The following is a 22,403-nucleotide window of genomic DNA, read 5'->3' as shown; positions in this document are numbered from 1 at the left end:
GATCTCAGCAGGTCGTGAAGAGAGTGGATTAACACCAGTGAGCTACTAGATAGGATAAATTCACAGGGCAATGACCATTGCTTGGGGCTTAGAGAAGAGAATTCACAAACGTGGGCCAAGTTCCTTTTCTAAGTGTGAACTTCAAATAAACTTGGATAATGATCTAGATACATGTGCTTTGCTAAAGAAAAGGCACAAGATTACAACAATGAGACTGCAGAAGGCTTGTGACATGTTAACTTTCTAGATGGGTGTCTTCATGGGTAACAGATTCCCCTGCCACCTCCTTTCCGCCCATCCCTCCTCAATTAGCAGAGACAAAGCAGCCAGTTTATTAAGACAATCATATTTATTACAGTTTCCAGACTCCTGTATGACAAATACTGAAAGCAGAACATTGCAAACTGATGTTACTAGCAACAACCCTCCATATACAGGAAGGGTTTAGGTGAATTTAACAATGAGGAGTAATTTCAAGACAAGATTAAAAGTCACGGTTTTTCTTGTAGCAGCTGGTATATGAAGAGTGAAACTATTAATACACAGAGTCATCCAGGTTTAGCCTTGTCTAAAAAACAAGGTAATCAGTCACGGTGCGGAGGGGATTCCCCAGGGCTGCCAAATAGGAGCCTAATGCCTTTAGATGTCAGGATGGAATAAGCAAATCACTTTTCAAGACATCACTTACTATCTGTTTTACTGTCGGGACAACAGAAAAAGAACTGGACAGCTGCCCTAGAGCTTAGCTCACACATAATTCAGCCAGTCATTGTTTCAGTAACACCCCTAAATTTTTTAAAAATACATTTTACCCCCACAGCTCTAAAAACATAACATCAGACATTTGCTCCAAAGGATTAAAAATCAAAAGCAATTGCCATGTACTGGGAATAGCTTTTATAGCTTTCCTGTGGGACAGTTCCTATCTCTTCAGAGAATGTTTTTAAAGAAGCACTGGCTCTGGTAGCTTATCGAACTACTTTTTACTCTAAATAAATAAAAGACCAACTGAAGGTCTCAGGTGTACTTCTTTTTTTCCTGATAGATCTCCAAACCATCCAAAGCCATGTCTTGACAGACAGCTTTCATTTTTATTAGAGGAGTGCAAGAGAACTTACAAACATTTGAAACATACTCAAAACACCACGAGTAAAGGAGGCCCAACCCTTCCTCAAAGCCCAGGAAACGATGCAGGAACCCCAAAGGCTTATCTTAAATCCATCAACTCAATTTGCCAGGAAGTAACGACAGACCACCCACCTTTGTAACATAGGCCTAGATGAGATTTTCTTTCTTCACAAACACTAAGAAAAGCCATCTGGGAGTTGCTACCCAGAAACACACAAGCTGATGAACAGAAGCTACTGAAAAGGGGTCGACTGCATTCTATACCTGGCACAGGAAAAGAAAAATTCAAACAACTACAAACCATTCTGTTTATACCATGACACTCTTAGATGAATCTTGGTCTTCCCACAGCAACCATTTCATTCATAAAAATACATAAAGGATTAGAAAGCTTTGGGGCAGCACCAGTGACAGCTAGCTGTCTTTGAATAATTTAAATTTGTTCCTAAAGGCAAAAATAAAAGAAAGATTTTTAAAGTAATTTACAGAACAGATTCTATTTCATGATTTTGCCCATGTCTGCTGCTATGAAAATAGTACAAATAGAAATACAAATATCCACTCTGCATCAAGTTAGGTTCTTTCTCAAGGGGTACAGGCAGTACACCTCGGTTTGTGTAAGGCTTCTGAGGCTGGGGCTGATAATCCCTTAAGGTACTCCTGGACCTTTTCACCATGAAGATAGGTAAAGCCCTTCTTCATTCACTAACGACACTGGCAAGGGTTCCTATGCACCTTGACTTTAATGCTAACAGTTTCTAGGCTTTCTGACTTGACACGCAACATGCAGAGAGATAAAGAAACCAACTGGTCCAGGGCCACCTGCCACTGACAACTCTAGCTAACCATCTTGCTAACCGCCCACCTCTATCATAACTGGTCTCTGAAAGAAAGCAGAAATACTTCCTAAATACCAGCACAAACAACCTAAAGTGCAGCCTCTCCTAGTGGTGAAGCAGACTGAACCACCTCTGTGCACAAATATTGGCCCATGAAATCGTCCTGGGGGTGAAGCCACACCTTCCATCTCTCAGTCCCTTGTTACTTTCTAACAAACCTGGATACGCCTGAGAAGACCTCTAACAAGTTCATAGGTCTGCCCTGAAAACATGCTCCCTTGTCTAGAGATCACTCTGAAGAACTTCACTTCAATGTTAAAAAAAATAAGAACTAGAGTCTCAATCTCAAATCCCTGGGGAATACTAGAAGCCAGTTGTGGTGTATACCGGCTGTTTAGGGCCCCCTTGGCGAGCTGATGGGGGGCCTCCAGAAATCTACCGTTCTGGCTGTTACTTCCCCTTTTTCCCCTTTTTCTTTCCTTGTCTTCTCTTGAGGAAGACTTCAGTTATTTCCATAGCAATTTGTTAAAATGTCTTAGATGATCACATTTTTGAGCAGCATATACATTTTTAGAATATATTTTTCCTTCGTTTTGAAAAATTTCTCCAATAATAAAGAAAAGGCAATAATTTTAAAAATTTACTTCTATAAAATAATGATTATCATGCTTTGTACAAAATATCACATTTACTAGACAGTAATCATCCCAGAATCACTGTCCAAACCAATAAATGGGGAATATGGGCACGTAAGACAGATCGCACACAGTTTTAAAATAATTTTTAGAGCCAGAATTGTTAAGTTGGGCAGAAAAGCAGTAAATCAATCGTTATATGGACACATGAAAATTATATGCAAACAAGGAAATGAGCATGTGTTTAAAATAAGTCAGGTTAGATTTAATCAGGCACTACGATGAATAGAAATTGATTATATTCCATTTAATTCCAAATTTCTCCTTTATTGTGAAAATTTAGTAACTATTACAGCTTCCAGATGAGGGACAAGACAGACAGACAGATGGGGACAACCAAACAGGGGAGATCGGTAAAGGGGTAAAGGTGGGGTGCCTGATGATTAACAAGACGACTGATTTTAGAACATACTATTTAAAAAGACTCAGACTGGCAGTGTCCAAAGATAATTGTTCACTTGCATGTGTAACCTAGAACCTCTCTAAATGTTTAGTGCATCTCACCTGGTTCTAAAGAGTATACTTAAAACCCATTTTGAAACAAAATCAAATAAAACAACTTCCACAGATTCCCTTTCAGGGATGTGCTGTTTTTAGATTCACATCCTTCCTTCAGTGCTGGCAATATAAACCCCCAAAAAAGCGCAGGGGAATTCCCTCTCATCACAACCAGAAAAGGGTGGGGGCTGGGATATGGGAGAGCAGCAAAAAAATTGTTACTTTTCTTTCACTAAAGATATTCTTCTGAGAACTTCCATTGTCCCTTAGGAGAAAGGAATGGAACATGGAAAGTAGTTCCTGAAGATATCACTGCCTTCTGATGACAAGAAGATCATAACTGCTAACACCTACAGAGATTACGTTCTTATATTATATAGCACCTACTTTGCTCATGAGACAGTGAACTTCTAGCAAGCTATGAAACAGAGTGAGTAAAAATTACTCATGGCACTTAAGTATGTTAAAAGACTTTAAAATGCCTTCCCCAGATTCTGTTCCTCAGTGCCCCTGTGAGGTAGGTGTCTGATAGGGAAAACCTGAGGCACAGAGGGGTTAGTCTGCTCTCCTCTCACTCCAGAGGCCCAGCCAGCCGAAGGACCAGGAGTCCCGGCTCAGCTCTCTGAGCGTGACTCACCTGCTTCTCAGAAGGCTCATTTAAGTTACACAACAAATACAGCAGAGGAAGTTTTTCTTTTCAAACATTTTAACTAGCGAGCTATTTCTCATTCTCACTTTGAATGTAAGATATCTAAAATAAAACCTAACATAATCTAACAAAACAAAAGGTCAATATTGCCTAACAGTCTGTGTCGAGATATAGCCTATTTTGCACTGGTGATTGAGAAAGCATATGATTCAAGTAGAAATAGTAGCAGGTGGTCTGGTGTTTGGTTACTCAAGCCGGGTTGACTAACGTGTCCCTTACAGACACTGCTGTTGTACTTTGTGAGAACCTCTTTGGCCTGACACAAGGGAATAACACTCCACCCGGGTTTCATGGAAAACCATCCTGAAAGACACTCGAGGCAGGGCCAGCCCTGCCCGGAAAGGGTACTCTCAACCACATGATGTGTGTGTATTCTTGAGTTCATGCAGAACTCTTTGCAGCCAGTCATGAAGGTGACAGCCTCCTGCTATAAAGCTCACAGGACAGGTCACACTATACACAGGGGGCAATATGCAGGCACATGCACTAGCACCATGCCACAAAAGTGAAAGAAGAGGACAAGCGCATCTTCCAGTCCCACTGGTACACCATCTGCAGAAACTCCCTCTGGCAAGAGGAAAACCAACAAGGTCCCCTATTTCTTCCCATAACATGGAGAGGGGTGAAGACACAGCATTCACTGGAGCATGCCACCCACCCAGATTTCACTCTTACATAAATGTGCAGCCTTCTTATATCCTACAGATATTAAGAGATAGCAAAGTACATTCCTCGATCAAGAGAGAGTGGTGTAGAGTGAAACTTAAAGGTCAGTTACAAGGTGCGGATGAAGGGCTCAAGGCAATTTATACTGCTACTCTTAGATACAAGTTAATGAGTACTCAGGGCACTAGCTTTTAGAAATAAGATCATTCTTCCTGAGGAGGCTTTCTCCTTCACCATGCTATAGTGTCTGTGGAGTCAATTCAATTCATACCATGCTCCCCAATTCAAGATCTTATATTTGGTTTGAGTGTATGCAATAGACCGTGATACCAAATCAGATGCATGGACCATGCTCTGTACAACTTTTGCTGTGATATTAATGCAAACACCCACCACCCTCTCAAGCCCTGTTTTCCCTTCCGGACCTCATCTCCCAGAGGGCCTGAGCCTGGCTCTATGCTCTGCACATGCTGGACCAGAGGGATCACTCCAATTTCGAGTTACACTGGGACACTAGGATAAGCATAGCAGCAATTCATGCACTGTATTTCTAAAACCAAAGCTCAAGTGAGATTGAGCCAGTCACTGTGCAAGATGAACCAGCAGGACGTTCTCACCTCGAATGAAAATCTGGTTTATATGTCGAGTGAAAACCTGCTGGTAATCCACTTTGGGCTTTCTCTTTTTCTTACGGGACGGACCCCTGGAAAGGGTGGTAGCCCTGGAAAAGGTACCCCCCGCACTGGACCCTTCTGTCCGTGTAGTCCTCCCTGACAGCTCTGACCTGGACTCCTCCCTTGCAGACGCCTGCAAGGAAGAAGGGACGGAGCGGGAACGTCTGCGTGAACTCCGGTCGGTGTCTCCTCTTCCCCACACCGAAGCCACCTTCCATGTGGATGTCTGGGAGTATCTGGAGAGAGTGGAGTCTTCAACTGCAGACTTAGAATCTGTTTCCTTCTTGGAGGAATCTTGCAGTTTTAGTCGATCAAAGAGCTGCAAGGAAAGCAATGACAAGTATTAGCCTTCTCTTCAGTTTTCAACATCTCTTTTTTTCAATATACAAAGGACAGACTAGATTCCTTAATCATGCTCTGTAGACTGTCTGCTTTGCAATTTTAAAAAAAAGTAACAAATTTTCTATTTCTAGCCATAACTCAGATAAAACAGTAAGTATGTCAAGAGGAAAAGTACCCATTTTTTCTATGGTATAAAACTGAAAGACATTCAGACCTGATGAGGTAACTTGTTGCTCAAACAATGTGCAAGTAAGAAATACGGACTCATTTTTTACTCACTGGATGAATGAGAAGAGACTAATGAAGATCTTGGTCCAAGCATGCCTGGTTGACAGCAATAAGGCTTTACTGCTGGGAAATCCTGGCCCCTAGGCTCAGTGATCTTAATTCCTAAGCTTGAAAGCACACTGGGTACTCAAAGTCAGGGGAAACTGCTTACCCTGGTGAGAGTCAACGAAGAATCCCGTTCATATGCTTTGCCTAGAACAGGTTTTCGGTAGGTCTCATCCACATCAGTAAGTGCCTGGAGAAAAAGAGACCAAAGGAAGGAAAAATATGGTATCATTCAAAATATTATTTTTATAGCTTTCAGGACAAAATTTAAATGGCAGAATACCATCTAATTATACCAGTTTAAACTTAACAGGTGACTCAGCTCTTGGGCAGGAACAAATGGTAATACACGGTCCCCTCTGAATAGGAACGCCAAGCTGTTACGACCATGTAAGATGGGGTTCTCCTATGGTAAGGGGCCATTGCAAATGTAGGGTAGAGGCTCTTAAATTTCAGGGAGCATGAATAATCTAGGAAGCTTATTAACACATTACTGACCAGAGATGCATTAACACCACAGGCATTAGTTTCTGCAAAAATCCTCTGGTCAATAATGTGGCAAAATATAAATCTAAGGCTATTCTGATTCTGTACATCTGGGATGAAGCCCAGGAACTTTCTGTTTTAACCAGAAACCCCATGATTAGAATGCAGGACAGCCTCAGACCACACCTTAAGAACACTACTGCTGATTTTCCCTTTTCAGTCTCTCTGCTTTATGACAGCAATGAAGAGACTAGCCAGGGTAATACACAGAAATGCCGGTGAATTCTTGTTGATGAGAGATCAACCTTACAGGACAGCCATTAGGATCAAATGAGATCATGGATGAGAAATGACTTTGAAAAGTGTGAATCATCTTACAAACATAAGCTGACAGTATTGTTATTGCCACCACTGTCAAATATATTCTCTTAAATCTCTCCCTTCAAAGGTAAACTTACAATAATAAAACATTTTCCCCCTACATTTTAGAAATGAGAAAACTAAGGCTCAGAGAAATTACTTTGCCTCGAGTTACACAGCCACCAAATGTTAAGCTAGGATTTGAATCCAAGTTTTATGACTCCATACAGTTTAAAACATGGTCTCAGAAGCCAGAAAAGATAAAGTTACAGTCCCTTTCACTTACTAAGAGTGTGATTTTTGGGACCAACCTTCCAGCCTCAGTTACTTCATTTGTGAAATAAAACAGTGACAGACTTACAACTCATTTACTGAGTTATTACATATAAAGTCCTTTGTACAGGATCTGGCATATAGCAAGTGCTTATCAAGGGGCATGCACAGAGGAAGATAAAGCACAAAGAGAAGAAAAACTGGCGACGGAAGATCATATGGAAAGAAACACTAGAAAGGCCCGGTGGCTCCTACTCTAACGGTCTCATATCGTAGTTGTGCTGTGTGTCCTTTTTCTCTTCAAATGTCTGTCTAGTAAATAGACAGTAAGCCTCTAGAAGACTGAGGGCGCATGATACACTCCTTCATAAGCAAACACCATGCAAAGTGTCTGGCTTATTAATATGGCTGCTTCCCCTCTATCCTCATCTCTCCTTCCAAAACTTGCAGTTTAAGTTCCTTCCTGAAATTTCTGTACCTATATGCCCAGCCAAAGTAGGAAGTCAATAAATATTTTTAAACAAACGAAAAATAACCAGTAAGAAATCAATATAAAATTACTAAAAGAAGAAATAAGTAATTATCCCTAGATTTCTCAACCCTGGCACTAGTAACATTCTGGACCAGATTATTCTCTGTTGTTGGCAGGATATTCTGTGGATTGTAGGGTGCGCAGCAGCAGCCCTGGCCTCTACCCACTAGGTGCCAGTGGTACTCTGTCCCACAGTCGTGACAATCAAAAAATGACACTGCCAAATGTCCCTGGGAAGGAGGCATACGTAAAATCATCCCAGGTGAAAGCCACTGCCTTTAGGGAAAACAATAAAAAGAACTTTTCTGTTGTTGTCCAAGAAAGTTCAAAGATTCTAGGGCTTCCAGGAAGTTATTCTGGAGGTTTTGCTGAATAAAGTCCTTGAGATATATAAAAGATTTAATCCTTAGGAGGTGCTCCAGTTCCTTGAGGAAGGCTTAATTACCATATTCCAGAACTTGTCAAATGCAACGAGGAAGCCTGTACAGACGCCCCGAAGTCCCTTGAAAGTGCGGATGTGAACATTCACCTTCACCCCCTCCCGGATACAACGATGGAGTTCACCCAGAGGGCTGCCTTCGTGCACTGAAACAAGAAGAACCATCAGCACAGAATGAATACTTGCTCTCATTCCCAGAATTAACAACCAAGACCACCCAGCCATCTCCAGCAACACAAGGCAACATGGTATGACACTGGCAACCACACCACAGGAGCAGGAAGGCCCAGTGGGCAGCATGGCAAGTGCAGGCACAGTACACTGAAATGAGACAAGATTCCCCGGAACATGGATAAATCCCCTGCGTGGCTACCATCCAAATGTTTCACTACCCCCATATGCTATTTCTATGATGTCTCTGATTCTAAGAGGCAGCATCATTTAAAAACTTTTGGGGGCAAAAAACCACTATACTAAATGTGCACATCAGCAGCTAGATTCTTCTCAGTTCTCTGCCTTGTATAACAACCTTTTTTCAGGATAAATCTCATGAACTGCATATCATCCAGCTTGAGCCTTCCAAAGAACCAAGAACTTTGGTCACAGGTTTAAAGGAAACGAACCGTGTGACTCGTCCACCCTGAAACACATGCAATCTCGTCTGAGAGAGAATGGCTTTTTGGCCCTCTCGGTCTAAGCTACATTACGCAGAAGCCCATGCTCTTAGGCCACTAGCGTTTCAGTGAACATTATTTTCACATGAGGAAGAGGAGGCCTGGTTGTATTCCAGGCCTCACTGATGTAAAGGCACCTGCCGAGTATCTGACTCCAATGAAATTGCTGATAAGCATCATATGAAAAGAGGAGTATGACAATTCATATAAAGAATGTTGGGACTATAATCTTCAGCCTTTATTATGATGGATTCTTTTTTTTTTTTTTCAGAGCTTGAAAGCAAGACTGAGCTTTATTTTTATTATTTTGTATTAATTTAGCCATCACAGTATGGTGACTGTACTACATAAAACCTCCCTAAAGAAAACTGCACATGCATGCATACACACATGCACACACACACACACACACACACACTCACAGTTACACAATCTCACTCTTCCCCTCAAGTCTGAAAGGCACAGTTCTTTGGAAGTTATTGTCATTGATAGTAAACAAACAAAAATATATGTTTTATTTTTAGTATAAGCATAAAATAGAACAAGTGTCTTGCACTTCAATTTGGATACGTAAGGTGGTTACTCTTAACCTCCTTACCCCTCACTCATGAACTGGCTTATAAATGAGGGCAGGGATAAGTTAATAAAAGAAGATACTCTTGGATTAAGTGACTTTGTAGATGAGAAATAGGAGGTTGTCAGATTGAAGATTCAGCAAGACGGCAGAGTGTCATAAACAGTGGCCTTAGAAAGGAACACGAGAACCTTGGCCTGACCTTCACCATCCATCCCTCCTCTAGCCATATTTTAAAATTCTGTGAACCTCTGACATACTAAGGTATGTGTATATACACATATCCGGATACATGTTACAGATGGTGTCAAATCAAGCACTGTAAACAACATTTAGGTCATTATAACTAGTTGTGTGAACTTGGTGGACTAAGGTATGTGTATATACACATATCCGGATACATGTTACAGATGGTGTCAAATCAAGCACTGTAAACAACATTTAGGTCATTATAACTAGTTGTGTGAACTTGGTGGGCAACTTTTTCTCTACAAGTCCAAGTTTCCCCATTCATAAGATGAGGTTAGACTAGGTAACTTCTAGTTTCATGTAATGAATAAGTTCCAATAATTAAATTTCTTAGAAACTGGTCACAATGCCTAAATTACTCTACTTGCCTTCCACATTCACTCCTCTTTCCCACCATACACATATGTTCCACAAAGGCTGGAAAGGCCACTCTTTTTCTAACTTAGAAGAAAACAGGGGCATTACTCCCCACACACCCCCAAATCAGGGAGAAAGGACAAGCATGTACCTTAACAAAAATCTCTTATTCTAATTAAACAAATGGTAAACTCAGGTTTTCAACCTTCATATCTGTACCTTTGATTTTTTTTTTCTTCCAAAGATTTAACAAGGTATAATTCCAGGGAATATTTCTCTCATGTGATCAAAAATACAACACTGGCACACCACCTAGCAGAGCAAAATCCCAAGAGATAAAAAAAGTTCCACATTCAGAATCACAAGGCACATTTTGAATCTCTTCTCAGCAGTATTTGTGACAAACTCCAAATGGATATGAGCCAGGCTTCTAAAACTATATCTATGCCTTATCTTTGAAGAAGTTATTCTTCCAAATCCCGCTCTCCACTGCCATTACCCTTGGGCCACATCCTTCCAAATTCAGGTCATTTTTAACCCCACTCTTTTATCTTTCCCTTTGGAGAAGGCAATGGCAATCCACTCCACTACTCTTGCCTGGAAAATCCCGTGGACGGAGGAGCCTGGTAGGCTGCAGTCCATGAGGTCGTGAAGAGTCAAACGTGACTGAGTGACTTCACTTTCACTTTCATGCATTGGAGAAGGAAATGGCAACCCACTCCAGTATTCTTGCCTGGAGAATCCCAGGGATGGTGGAGCCTGGTGGGCTGCCATCTATGGGGTTGCAGAGTTGGACACGACTGAAGCGACTTAGCAGCAGCAGAATAGCCAATACTAAGTCCAGACAAGAGATTCTCAATAACTAAGACCTGACCTTTCTTTTCTGTTTCCACAACCAACAATACAGTCCAGAGCCTCATCATACTATTGGTTCACTTCAAGAGTCTCCAAGCTCCTCTCCTTCACATCAACAGCAGCAGCAGCATCACTGTCACCAATATTATCACCAATTACTGAGCCCTCAGTATGGGCCAGGCCCTATGATAAGTTTAACTTTACATGTTATTTTATTTTTTTTGCCACACAGCATGTGGGATCTTAGTTCTTGATCAGGGTTTGAACCTGCATCCCCTGCATTGGAAGTGTAGCATCTTAACCACTAGGTCACTGGGGAACTCCTTGATTTGTATCTTGAATGTGGTGATGAATTCACAACCTTTTTACTCACCTGAGGAGTGAATTTTGCTATATGTAATTTAGCATATCTTATATGCTTATTTAGCATATATTACATGCTCAACAGCCTTATTTTTAAGTAATTGCTGTTATCGTCAAGCATGCCCTTTCTTAACCTCAAGACCTAAAGCTGACTTCTATATCAATTCTTTTTTGGAAAAAACCTAATCCTCATCCCTGCTTCTATACTTTTTTTTGCTTCCTGAAGGTCATCAATTTTTTGTGATATCTACTCATCTCTACCATGTACATCCAACTGTTTCCAGAGGTAGGATTAAAATTTTCAATGCCTAGAGCACATTTTGAGACTTTGATTCCAGGCATACATTTAATTGTGGAAAGTTGATAAAGCTGGCCCTCACACTCTTTCATCCTAAAAATATGGCAAAGTGCTCCACCAGTAAAGCCAAAACCACTGACCACATAGAAATACTTCTTTTGTCTTGAAAATCTTGGCAGCAAAGCAATACTTGGCAAAATGGAAATAAATGTTACAATCTGAGACTTGGAGGGCATTTCAAAGATCTGATAGTGGCAAAAACTACGGGCAAAATAAGCTCCCCCAAACTGCTCTTAATTTAGGCACACGCATAATCTGTGTCACTGCTGGGCAAGCAAACTGGAGTAAACCCTAGCTTAGGCAGTGATGCTCTGGCACTGGAATCACAAAGGCACCCCTAACAGCACTCAGTTTTTTAGGATGTTGCTCTCTTAACACACTTCTAGGAAATAAACAAAATATTCCTTTACGTAGCAAAACCCTCCATTCCAGAGGCAGTGATTTAATAATGCCACAATTTAGTTATCAGGATACAGATGCTCTGAATGGCTAAGTAGGTCATTGTGTTCATGGGGCAGATGTCAGAACTGCTTGCCAGATGACAAAGATATGACCCTGGGCTGTTTCTATTCCGTTTATGCAACACCTAACTCACACTTAGCAATCTCTGCTATTTACAGCTTTACTCTAAGGAACTATTAGGAGGCTGCAAGAAATCCCCTCGTGCCATTTACACCTTCAGAACTCAAAATAACCTGTGCATATGGTAATAGGAGCCTGACAGACAAGAGTCCCTGCACTCAGCCCTGCAGCGAAGCTGTAAAAGTGTCTGCCCTTTAGTGGCCTTCTGTGCCTGCTGCATTCCAGTGAACACATGTATGTCAAGACCCTGCAGCCCTTTCTGCCTACAGCACTGAGAACGAGCTGTCACTTAATGTGCAGAGGTCATGAGATTATGTCCCCTGTGCTATCTGAACAATTTCCTCATACTGCGTCCCATCACCCACAAATCTCACTGACCGAACCACTCTCCCTCCCCTAATACTGGCTGTGCCCTCCCTCCTCTCACCATGCGTGGCCCCAAGACTTCATCACCCTCTGCAAACCTTCCCCATGATGTCCCGTTTCCAGGCTCACCACCTCTCCAGAATCCCCCGGCCACCCCCCACCCCCCAATCACTCCGCAGATCGATTTCAGCAGGTTCCTCATCACCTCTGTGGTCACTTCTGTGGCCCCCATCACCTTTACGCATGTTATCCAAGCAGACCCTACCCAGGGCTACTTATTCCCTCTACAGCCTTGCCACTCTTCCTCACTGCCCATACAGACCCTGAATTCCTCAAGCTGACCCTCCCCACGGTCGCTGGTTATCTCTTCAGCCTTCACCAAGACCTTCCCCCTGACACACACACAGGTCCGCGCCAAGCGGCTGTCACCAGGGACACGCCTGCAGGGCCGCCGCCTTCCGGACAGCCGGCCCGGCCCCCGCCCTCCCGCGGGACTCACAGGGCATTCTCGTGAGCACGTTGCGCGGCGCCTTCCTGCTCCGACCCGGACCCCGCCGCCGCGCGTCGGCGGCCTCGTCCCCTTCCTCTTTGGCCACCATGAGGCGGCGGAGGCGCTGGATGCGCTCGGGGTCCGGGGCGGGGGCGTCCGGGCGGCGGCGGGTCCTGCCCGAGGGCCCGGCGGCCGCAGCGGGGCCCCCTGAGCCAGCGGCCGCGCCCCGCGCCCGTCCGCGCCCGCCGCTCCGTAACCCGGTCCTGAGGAAGCTCTCGTACTCGGCCACGTTGTTGAAGCAGGGCGCGTTGGGGTAGGGAATGGGAGGCAGGTGGGGCGCATACAGGGCCAGCAGCGGGTCGAAGCTGTCAGAGCTGACATCCAGCCGCGGGCTGGGCGGGCGCGCGGGGCTCCCAGCGCGAGCCGACCTCGCCCCCCGCTCCCGCTCCTCCATGTTTGAAAGGCCCGCAAGCCGAGGCCGATGGGAAGAAGGAGCGGGGCCGCCAGAGGGCGTCACTGCGCAGCCGCGGCGCGGGGTGTCTCACTGCGCCCGGGCGGCCGCCAGGGGGCAGCATCTGCCTGCGCTCTGCGCCGCCAGGGGTGTGGTGCGCGGTAGCTACTCGCCCGGGGCTCGGAACGCATCAGCGTGCGGGGGAAGAGGTTCATTTGTGTTAACGCAGCGTTTTCCCATCAATATCATTATCACTTTAGGTGTTTGCTGATAGTCCAGATTCCCTGGGGATGGAGGCTGGGCCCGTCAGTTTGACAAGCTCCCCAGGTGTTTCTCGGTTCTCTGGTATTATGTTCTACTAGTAGCTTGGACTGGCGGGAAGCAGTGGCTAGAGGGCAAAGTGAAAGTGAAAGTCGCTGCGTCGCGTCCGACTCTTTGCGACCCCGTATACTGGAGTGGGTAGCCTTTCCCTTCTCCAGGGGATCTTCCCAACCCAGGGATCGAACCCAAGTCTCCCGCATTGTGGGCAGATTCTTTACCAGCTGAGCCACAAGGGAAACCCAAGAATGCTGGGGTGGGTAGCCTATCCCTTCTTCAGCGGATCTTCCCAACCCAGTAATCCAACGGGGTCTCCTGCATTGTAGGCGGATTCTTTACCAACTGAGCTATCAGTGAAGCCGAGGAAGAGGGCAAGGAATGTCCCAATTTGCTCTAATGCTGAGCATCACTGGAGTTCAGACGCCTGGGCTCCAACTATTTAGCTTCTCTGAGCTTTACATTCTTTTGCGATACAAACAGTTCAGTTCAGTCGCTTAGTCGTGTCTGACTCTTTGCTAGAAACTGTTTCAAAGGAACTGTCTGAAGAACGAAAGATATGCATATGGGGCGTAATAAATGCTCTAGGAATATTAAGTGTACAATGAAAGTGAAGGATGATGAGTGGACCCTAGTACTGCATTTCTTACACCTAGGCAAAAAGAAATTTACACACACCCCAGAAAGATGCTAGTATTAAAGAAAATTCACCATCACTGATCTTCTAAGTATTGCTAAGCACCTGGAGGAAAGGAGGATCCAATTGGGATGGCATATTTATAAAACCTGGCTGTACTTTAGAGCCTGTTTAGCAGAACCTTTTTTGTTTCTTGATGTTAAAATAGTGTAGTCTACATCAAAGGTCCAGATACTACCTCTTCTGACAGCATTACTTAATTCAATAGGTATTACAGCGTAAATATTAAACCTAGGATATTCCTCCGCTCAAAACCACCCTCCCCAAGACAAACCTCACTCCTGCCAACTGCTGGCAATTCAACCAGCAAGCACATGTCCTATCTTATAACAAAATCAAGTGATACGTTTGTAGTATCACATAACACCCACAGAAAACAAAACTTTCTTGGGTGGCTGTCTTAAAAATTTGTACAAACACCTACTTATCTATACTTGTTTTTATATAGAACGCTGTAATTTGTTTACTATTATGTTTGCCAATCAAGAGCTACATTCTTACTGCCTTACTTGGCCTATCACAGTGTATCTAGATGTACAAGTCTAGGTTTTGGTATAGACTAGTTACCCAAAGTGTGGTATATTGACTACACCCATCAAAAGTCTTTGAATCCCAAACTCTTCATGGGGAGAGAGCTTGGAACTGGCATTTTAAAAGAGCATTTCAAGTAAATTTTTGTATCCAGAAGTCTGTGAACCACCACTGTGATGAAGGGATGTGAGCCTGGCTTATGTAAGGATGTTCACACATGGAAGTTGGACTCATATACTGAATTTGTATGAAAAAAAAGAAAAAAGAAAAATCAGGCCAAGGGAGTTGAAACCTTTATTTTTTTTCTTCTCAAAGAAATTTTATCAATTACCAACTGTAAGCCATGTCTCCTATTCCCGTGGAGTGAGAACAGGGAGGGAAAAAAAGGCATCAACAGATGGGGTGTCAATTAGTGAGATGAGACCAGTCATCGCTCTTTCAAAAATACATTTTCTTGGCTGTAAATTCTACAGTGTAAGACCAGGCACTGTGATGTGGGCTTTTAATTAATTCTTTATAGAGCCAAATTAATCTTTTCCCTCTAAAATATGAAATGAATATAAAAGGAAATGTGAGTTCTCTACCAACAATCCCCACTGCCTCCTCGCTTCGGAGGCCACGAGCAACATGCAGTTCCTGCGGCTCCTCGCCCAACTCGTCAGCAGGTAGAACCATTAGGGCTCCTCTACTACCTGTGACCCAAAGATGAGTGTTGGTCCCTCTGCTCTCCAAGTCAAATGCCATTGTTTTATTATACAGAGGCTACCTGAGAATCTTTTTCAGGAAGTCCAACAGGAAGGTGACTTTCAAAACTGAAGTGCCTCCTGGCTCATTCAATCTCACATTTTCCTTCTCCCATATAGACATGTAACTCTCTTTCTCCTGAGAAAGAGTAAGCAGCCTTGTGATCACTGCCCCTGGTGAGATGAGGAGGGTCATGCTGACAACTCCACAAAATCAGTCCACGCAATATTTATGAAGGACACCCAAGCTACAACTCGTTAGTTCAGCGCAGGTTGCCAACTTGGATAATGACACAAAGCCCTGAGTTTGCCCTGGAATTCCTGCATTCAGAGGCACTGGGAAGGCATCAACCTACACTAGTTCCAGGTCTGCCAAAGACGAATGCAATTAGGTGGCTGGGAAAGGTGAGGTGACCGGGGTCACTGGATTCTGTGATAAAGAAAGAGCAGGTGACAGTAAAGTTTGGGCTCATCTTCTAGCAGAGGTGAAAAAAGCTTGACAGGTTTTTGTAAGACCCATGCCACAATCTAAAAATGATTCATCTACAAGGCATAACATAGTTCTTGCTTTATAAAAACAGTACCACAATTTTTTTTAAAAATGTACTTCTACCAAAGGAACCACGTTTGAACACTGCAAAAAGGTGTTCCACTTAAAGCAGAACAAGATATACCACCCACATCCACCCCTTTTCTCTCCGCTCCTCTCCCAACCAGAGGCATGTCACTCCCAGGAGACTTCTACATGGCACAGATGCTAGGGCCAGCAAAGGCCTGGAGACTTGGGGGCCGAGATGGTTAAGCACGCCAGGACTGAAAAGCAAAGGGTCAGCTGTCTTCATCCAGGATCTCTGGATGTTCCTTCCAGAAAGCATCCCCAATGATATTGCAGTGTAAGGGCACCACCATAGTCCTGGTCCGGGTCACCGCCATCTTTTTTCCTTCCATTTCTGCTGGCAGCTTAACTTCTTTTGTTGTGATTTCCTCCACCTATAGGTAAAGTTAAAACACTGACATTGTTAACTAGAGAGTGGCTTTGGGACAGAAGATGGAGAAGTGGGCTATATATTTGGTTGGCCAAAACATCCATTTGGGTTTTTCGAAAAACCCAAATAAACTTTTAGCCAACCCAGACAAATATATATTTTCAGACAGATACATATCTTACTATGCCTGAACTTCTTTACAACTAAAAACACTTTTTAAACAGTTATGCTGCTCTATTCTGAGAGGAGATCTTAGGAACACAGAAGGGACTCTTTGTTACCTGTTAGCAATAACCATAGAATTAAAGATATTTCTGCTTTCCCACCTGCAGGTCCAAAGAACAAATACTTAAAAAATACTAATAAAAGAGCTGAAGTTGCCAGTGAGATCCTGAGCTCTTAGGATACTTACTCCCTTAATACTTAAAAACATTCATTTCAGAAAAAAATACTTTAGACGGAAGGAAATAAATTTAGAGACATCATTATGCCCAGGAGCTGGATCAGAGAGAAAATATTGGTAGAATTAAGGATTTAGATGAAAGGAGACAGAATATTAAGTTAACTATGACTGTCTAGAGAATCTCTCAAACATTCTGTAAGGGACAGAACCTTCACATACAACATCAGTTCCTCAAATTATAGTTCTCATGGGATGGGTGGGCCATTTAATGGTCCAGTGTGGCATTTTTTTAAATGTTCTTTGAATGCAAAAATTCTCTTAACGGCACTAAACCTGTTAAAGGGGTTTGATTTGATTTGGGGAGAGCTTATGACACAAAAAAATAAATTCTAAAATTCTGCTTATAGAAGGGGGGAGTCCAGATCACAAACTTGACTGATGAACTGACGAAGCAAGCATCCATAATAATAATCTATAGCATCTCGTTTTGGAAAGGGTCTAATCTGTGCCAATGACTGGAGTCACATCAGCACGCAGGCAGCAGGCAAGACAAAGCATGGGTTGGGCACAGGCTTTCTTTCTGACCTTCGTTTTCCCTTAGACATAACAGCATTACCTTCTGCCATATCAACACAGTCCCCTTCCTATACATCAGTGGCTCATTATTGTAGTTGATGTTGAATTCAGAAAATAAAATCTCATTCTTGTCTGCTGCAAGAGTTCCCTGAAGAAATAAAAACAAATATAAAAGGCTCTGTAGGTCTTTTCTCTCCCCTAGCTCCACCTATCCATTCCACTCTCGATCTAAACTGCTAGCAACAAATCAAGAAGTGGAAGCATTTCATCAAACATCATACAGGTATTAATGAATTTTAAGAGCAGTTCAAATCTTAAATACAAAAGTCCATAAAGTTCTCTTCTGTAGCAAGTAACTGGCTTCCCCAATCACTACTGTGATGGAGTGAGAGGCACTAATAGTTAAGAGCATTGATTCTGTACTGGATAGTTTGTATGTTTTATTTGACGCTCATAACCATCTCCATTTTAGAGATGAGCGCTCAGAAGCTTAGAAAGATTATATAAAGTTTCCAAGGCCAACGGTGCTCTTACACTTAAGAATCAAAATCTAAATTCAGCGCTTCCAAACTCTGGCTACATCTACCAGTCTTCCTATTATTGCTACCCATCTTTATCACTGTTGTTAATAATGACAACTGTTTACTGAGTCATTATAATGTACCAGGCATTGTATTAGGAGTTATTACAACACATCTCATTTCACAGTTTACCTGCAAGTAGCATCTAATAATAAAATAGCATCTAATAACAAAAGTATTTATTAGTTACTTACAGTGTGCTTTGTACTAGTCTATGTGTGTTTTACATGCATCATGCCACTTAAAATTCTCACTATAAACCTGTAAGGTAGGAACTATTATTGTCCACATTTTACCTATGAAAAACTAAGGCAGAGAGGTAAAATTAAACAAAAACATCTGAGTACAATTATTTGACTCCCCAGAGTCTGGGGTCTTAATGATATACAAGAGTCCTAACCCCAAACTCCAGGTCCCCAGCAGCCAGGTGGGGCTGACAGAAAAGACGAGCATGTGCCCTGTATAGAGGGCAGCCAATATCAAGCTCCAGCCAAGCATTACCATGTGGGAGTGTAGAGCCATTGATTCCATTTTCCAGCAGAGGACACTGAGGATCAGGGAGTGGTTAACAGCTTACCAACAGTCACAAAGCAAGCAAACAGTGGATCTGCTACTAGTGTGATCTTTGTAACTTTTCAAAACAAAGCTGTAAAAACTTAAGAGCTTAAAAAGAAGGCAAAATGTCATGAGAGATCATAAACTGTCCCCCCTGAAGTCTTAATGCAGTAAGATCTATATACCTGTAATCTCTCTTGGGCTTGTAATGGTGTTAAGCCTGACTGCTGTACAAGTGCCCAGAACACCGTATTATAAAGATTATTGATGTGACCTGTAAGGAAAACAGAGTAACACTGTGTAGGGATATAGAATCTTTTTTTTTTTTTTTTAATATTCACCCTTCCAAGAGTACTAGAGCCCAATCTCTCTCCTCTTTAAAGTACAGAGACCTCAGAAACATTTAGTTACGTGTCAAAAGTCACACACAGGGAACATACAGGGAAGCAGTGAAGCAGAAAAAAAAACTTATTTTCTAACAGTTTTATCCTGTCGTTTCAGCTGTGCTTCACACAAGTCTGTTGACTTGTGCATTAAGCTAAAGAATACTTTCAAAGTTATTTGATGTGTATTATTCCCACCTCTTTTCCAATTCTTCTGGAAAAATCAAGACACATCAAATGAGTAAAAGTCTCACAAATATTTCATCATGTAAGGCAGGGTCACAACTCAAATACCCACTAAAGCCAGCATGAACCTAAATGTGGAAAGCAGAGTAGGTGATTCCAGAGGAACAACAGAGAAGTAGAGGCACACTGGCTCCTGTGTACATGCACATGTGTATGCATGTGTGTGTGTGTGTGTATAAAGGCAGAAGTCACTATACAGGGTCTGACCAATACTAAATGGAAATACAGACTTAGTATTGCCAGATCTTCTGATTTAAAAAAAAAAAAAAGCTAAAAATAAGGAATATTTACATAAAAATACCCAATTTTTCAAGTATTTTCAACTAATTTTAAAAACCTGAAATACTGCATTCCAAACAAAATACACGAGCCAAAACTATTTCAGAGCATCACCTCTAATATAACGAATTAGTGATGTAACTATTAATACATCTGTTTATTTGGTTTCACTTACAATCTGCTTGCCGCCAGCTGAGATAGTCCTTTAGAGTCTGGTTGCTAGGATACACTATGACTCTTCCATCAAAGCCTGGGGGATACAGAAGGGGCTGGTCCTCAAAGTAATCCCGCCAATAAAACACATAGCTGGAGGCGAACTGGGAAACCACGTGAGTCATAAACTTACTTGCAGAAGGCAGGTTGGGTGCAGCAAGAAAAAAGAAAATACATGGTATTAATTCAACGCTATGACAGGGTCTGTGGGTGCAACACAGTGATAACACAAACTGTCTGGAGAGCCAAGAGATAATATAAATTGAGTCAAGAAAAACTATTTTAATATTTGTTATATATTTAAAATGCAGCCTGCCTCTCTTTCTAGTCCTATAACGTAGTTTACTATTATCAAATGATTTTCTATAGGATGTGATGTGAATTGATGGTTCAAGAGGATTTTCTTCAAGTCTTGGGAGGAGGGACACCACTCTTTTAAAAACACACCAATTCATTACATGACCTGTCTTCTGTGAAAGTTTCAACATACCGCCAAATTAAATATATGATTTGTCTAATTTGTACTGAGATCCTCCTTACTTAAACGTTTAGTTTCTGTTTCTAGTTTTCATGTTCAGCTTAGAAGCTAAGGTGATGTGAAATGGAAGCAGCATACAATGCCCAGATAACATATGGAAGTACAACAGTCTCAACTTCTATACATATTATCAGTTTACCAATGTGTGTGCGTGTGTATATATACATATATAGACATACATACACACACATACAGATTCTGCAGTTGCAAATACTACAGTCTGCAAGTTTATGATTAAGATAGTGAAAGTCACTCAGTCCTATCCGACTCTTTGCGACCTCATGGACTATATATAGTCCAAGGAATTCTCCAGGCCAGAATACTGGAGTGGTAGCCTTTCCCTTCTCCAGGGGATCTTCTCAACCCAGGTATCGAACCCAGGTCTCACGCATTGCGGGCAGATTCTTTACCAGCTGAGCCACTAGGGAAGCCCAAGCAGAAGCCAGATGCTGGTAGGAAATTTTCTGAAGGAGCTAGGCCACATAATTACCTGGCTCTTCTTTTAAACCAATTGCTTTTTCGCTTGAACACAAAGCTGTACTCATCACTCTGTCCATATGCAATCACAATATCCTCCAGTTCGTTCATTACAGTTTGGGCACATTTGGTCATTAGATGAAGAGCACGGCTGTCATTAGGTTTTATAAAGCTGTGTTTCTCAGCAAACCTTCAAATGGGAAAAAGAAAAGGGAAAAGGGCATGGCTGCAAGAGACTTTGTCATTAATACACAGATTAAATAGGCTGTTCATAAAGGAAGACACTGTAATAGTGCTGAGAGTCCAAACATTCCAGGAGCCACAACCCAATCCATTTCGTTAAGAACTCCAGTTTTTTGTTTTTTGTTTTAGCTCTGACCAACTGAGAAAAAGGAACATATATACTAATCCTCCATTCCCTTTTCTGTGAAATGGGGATAAATTTACTTCATAGGATTGTCCTGCAGGTTAGAGGGAGGTAACAAACGTAACTATGCCTGGCTCCTTGGACTGCTCAATAAATTTTAACTACAGTAATCATTACCAAAGTAGTATTTTTAAAGAAATTCCCATCTTTCTGTTACTTTGTTTTTTTCTGACTTTTCCCCTCCTGAATCCAGTCCATGTGCCCTGTTACTTATAATGAAACAAGAATATGCTCTGTATAGCGTTGTCCACAGCAAGCCCTCAAAGATACCTAACAACCAGTTTGGCCATCGGTTGAAGAGCTGAAGTAAAGCTTCAAGAGTGACTTCTCCCACCAAAGCCTTGCCAATGGACAGCTCGTCACCAGGGGAGCACCCTGTCTCATTTTTAACTATCCAGACTACTCGCGTTCAAGCCAGTTGTAGCCAGCACAGAGTGATGCTTAAAGCCGCGCAGTCATTGGCTGCCACGTTACCACGGTAACCACGAGCTACGGGCGGCTACGGAGAGGCCGCGTTCACCGGAAACGCCTGCGAAGCACGCACCCCGGGCCGAGCTCGCTCACCGATGGAAATTCCTGCCGTCCAGTCGTACCACCACCCAGCAGTGGGGCAAGCATGTGTCGTCAGCCTCGAAGTCCCGCACGTACTCGAATTTGCTCTTTGCCATGGTCGCTCCCAATTTCAAGCACCGTCTCAGAGTGACGGAAGTAGCAGCCAAGCAATCGCGAACTTTCAATGCGCCAGCAGCCCACATTTCCCCCAAGGTAGGGAAAGGAACAGAGAGCTCCGCCCCGGAAGTTCCTGTGTCTTTTCGTGGTCGCTCTAGCCATAGTGGAGGCCAGCATCTCGCTTGCCTCTCCTTGTAGTTTGTAATTGACTTCCGGGCCTGGAAGGAGGGTTCCAGTCTTCCCTTAGCACTATTCTTAATTGTTGCCATATGTCCTCTCGGTCTGCAACAAGTCATTCTCACGAAATTAAAAAAAATTCATTTCTGGCCAAGTTTTAAGGTTTAATGGTGATTTTTTTCTTTCCAAATAGCATTTGTTAATTTGCTGTAAAAAAACGTGGTGTATATCGGAAAATATAATTAAAATTAATACGATGTCTCCCTTCTCCCCGCCAGAGCATTGTGGATGGTTCTTTCCGGTCTCTTTTTATA

The 22,403-nt window shown here is 42.7% G+C and overlaps 2 protein-coding genes across 6 annotated transcripts in view; both read right to left on the bottom strand.

Annotated features, from left to right (window-relative positions):
- Positions 1-13,300, bottom strand: part of LSM11 (LSM11, U7 small nuclear RNA associated) — a 414,613-nt gene extending 401,313 nt beyond the window's left edge. Inside the window, exons 1-4 of one of the 2 annotated variants that reach the window (XM_024995280.2) lie at positions 12,852-13,300; positions 7,981-8,120; positions 5,991-6,074; positions 5,320-5,528 (exon numbers count right to left, since the gene is read on the bottom strand). In XM_024995280.2, coding sequence (XP_024851048.1) covers positions 5,320-5,528; positions 5,991-6,074; positions 7,981-8,120; positions 12,852-13,296 — 878 coding nt within the window. In that variant the 5' untranslated portion in view covers positions 13,297-13,300. Of the gene's footprint in view, positions 1-330; positions 5,529-5,990; positions 6,075-7,980; positions 8,121-12,851 lie in introns of those variants that run through there. The other variant, XM_002707831.5, reaches the window with a different exon arrangement.
- A 1,813-nt stretch (positions 13,301-15,113) lies between these two features.
- THG1L (tRNA-histidine guanylyltransferase 1 like) lies at positions 15,114-22,017 on the bottom strand. 4 transcript variants are annotated; one of them, XM_024993974.2, is made up of 6 exons: positions 21,514-21,800; positions 20,830-21,006; positions 19,764-19,933; positions 18,866-18,954; positions 17,585-17,692; positions 15,114-16,569 (listed from the first exon to the last, which is right to left on the bottom strand). In XM_024993974.2, the coding sequence occupies exons 1-6, from the start codon at positions 21,531-21,533 to the stop codon at positions 16,408-16,410; spliced, it is 726 nt and encodes a 241-aa protein (XP_024849742.1). In that variant the 5' UTR covers positions 21,534-21,800; the 3' UTR covers positions 15,114-16,407. The 4 variants fall into 4 exon arrangements, with proteins under 4 accessions (XP_024849742.1, XP_015327824.1, XP_015327825.1 ...); NM_001080233.2 differs by lacking the exon at positions 21,514-21,800 and adding an exon at positions 21,808-22,017 and having other exon boundaries at positions 15,117-16,569; XM_015472338.3 differs by lacking the exon at positions 21,514-21,800 and having other exon boundaries at positions 19,764-19,929; positions 20,830-20,918.
- Positions 22,018-22,403: the final 386 nt, after the last annotated feature.

This window comes from Bos taurus, chromosome 7 (assembly GCF_002263795.3).
Source record: "Bos taurus isolate L1 Dominette 01449 registration number 42190680 breed Hereford chromosome 7, ARS-UCD2.0, whole genome shotgun sequence".
In the NCBI taxonomy this organism is placed as follows: domain Eukaryota; kingdom Metazoa; phylum Chordata; class Mammalia; order Artiodactyla; family Bovidae; genus Bos; species Bos taurus.
This window is presented reverse-complemented; position numbering and strand designations above follow the sequence as displayed.

Coding starts and splice junctions, on each gene's coding strand:
- THG1L (NM_001080233.2), bottom strand. CDS start 21,998: ATGTGGGCTGCTGGCGCATTGAAAGTTCGCGATTGCTTGGCTGCTACT. Junction 21,007..21,807: donor GACGGCAGGAATTTCCATCG/GTGAGCGAGCTC, acceptor TCCCATTTGAAG/GTTTGCTGAGAAACACAGCT. Junction 18,955..19,763: donor CAGCTGGCGGCAAGCAGATT/GTAAGTGAAACC, acceptor TTTTCCTTACAG/GTCACATCAATAATCTTTAT.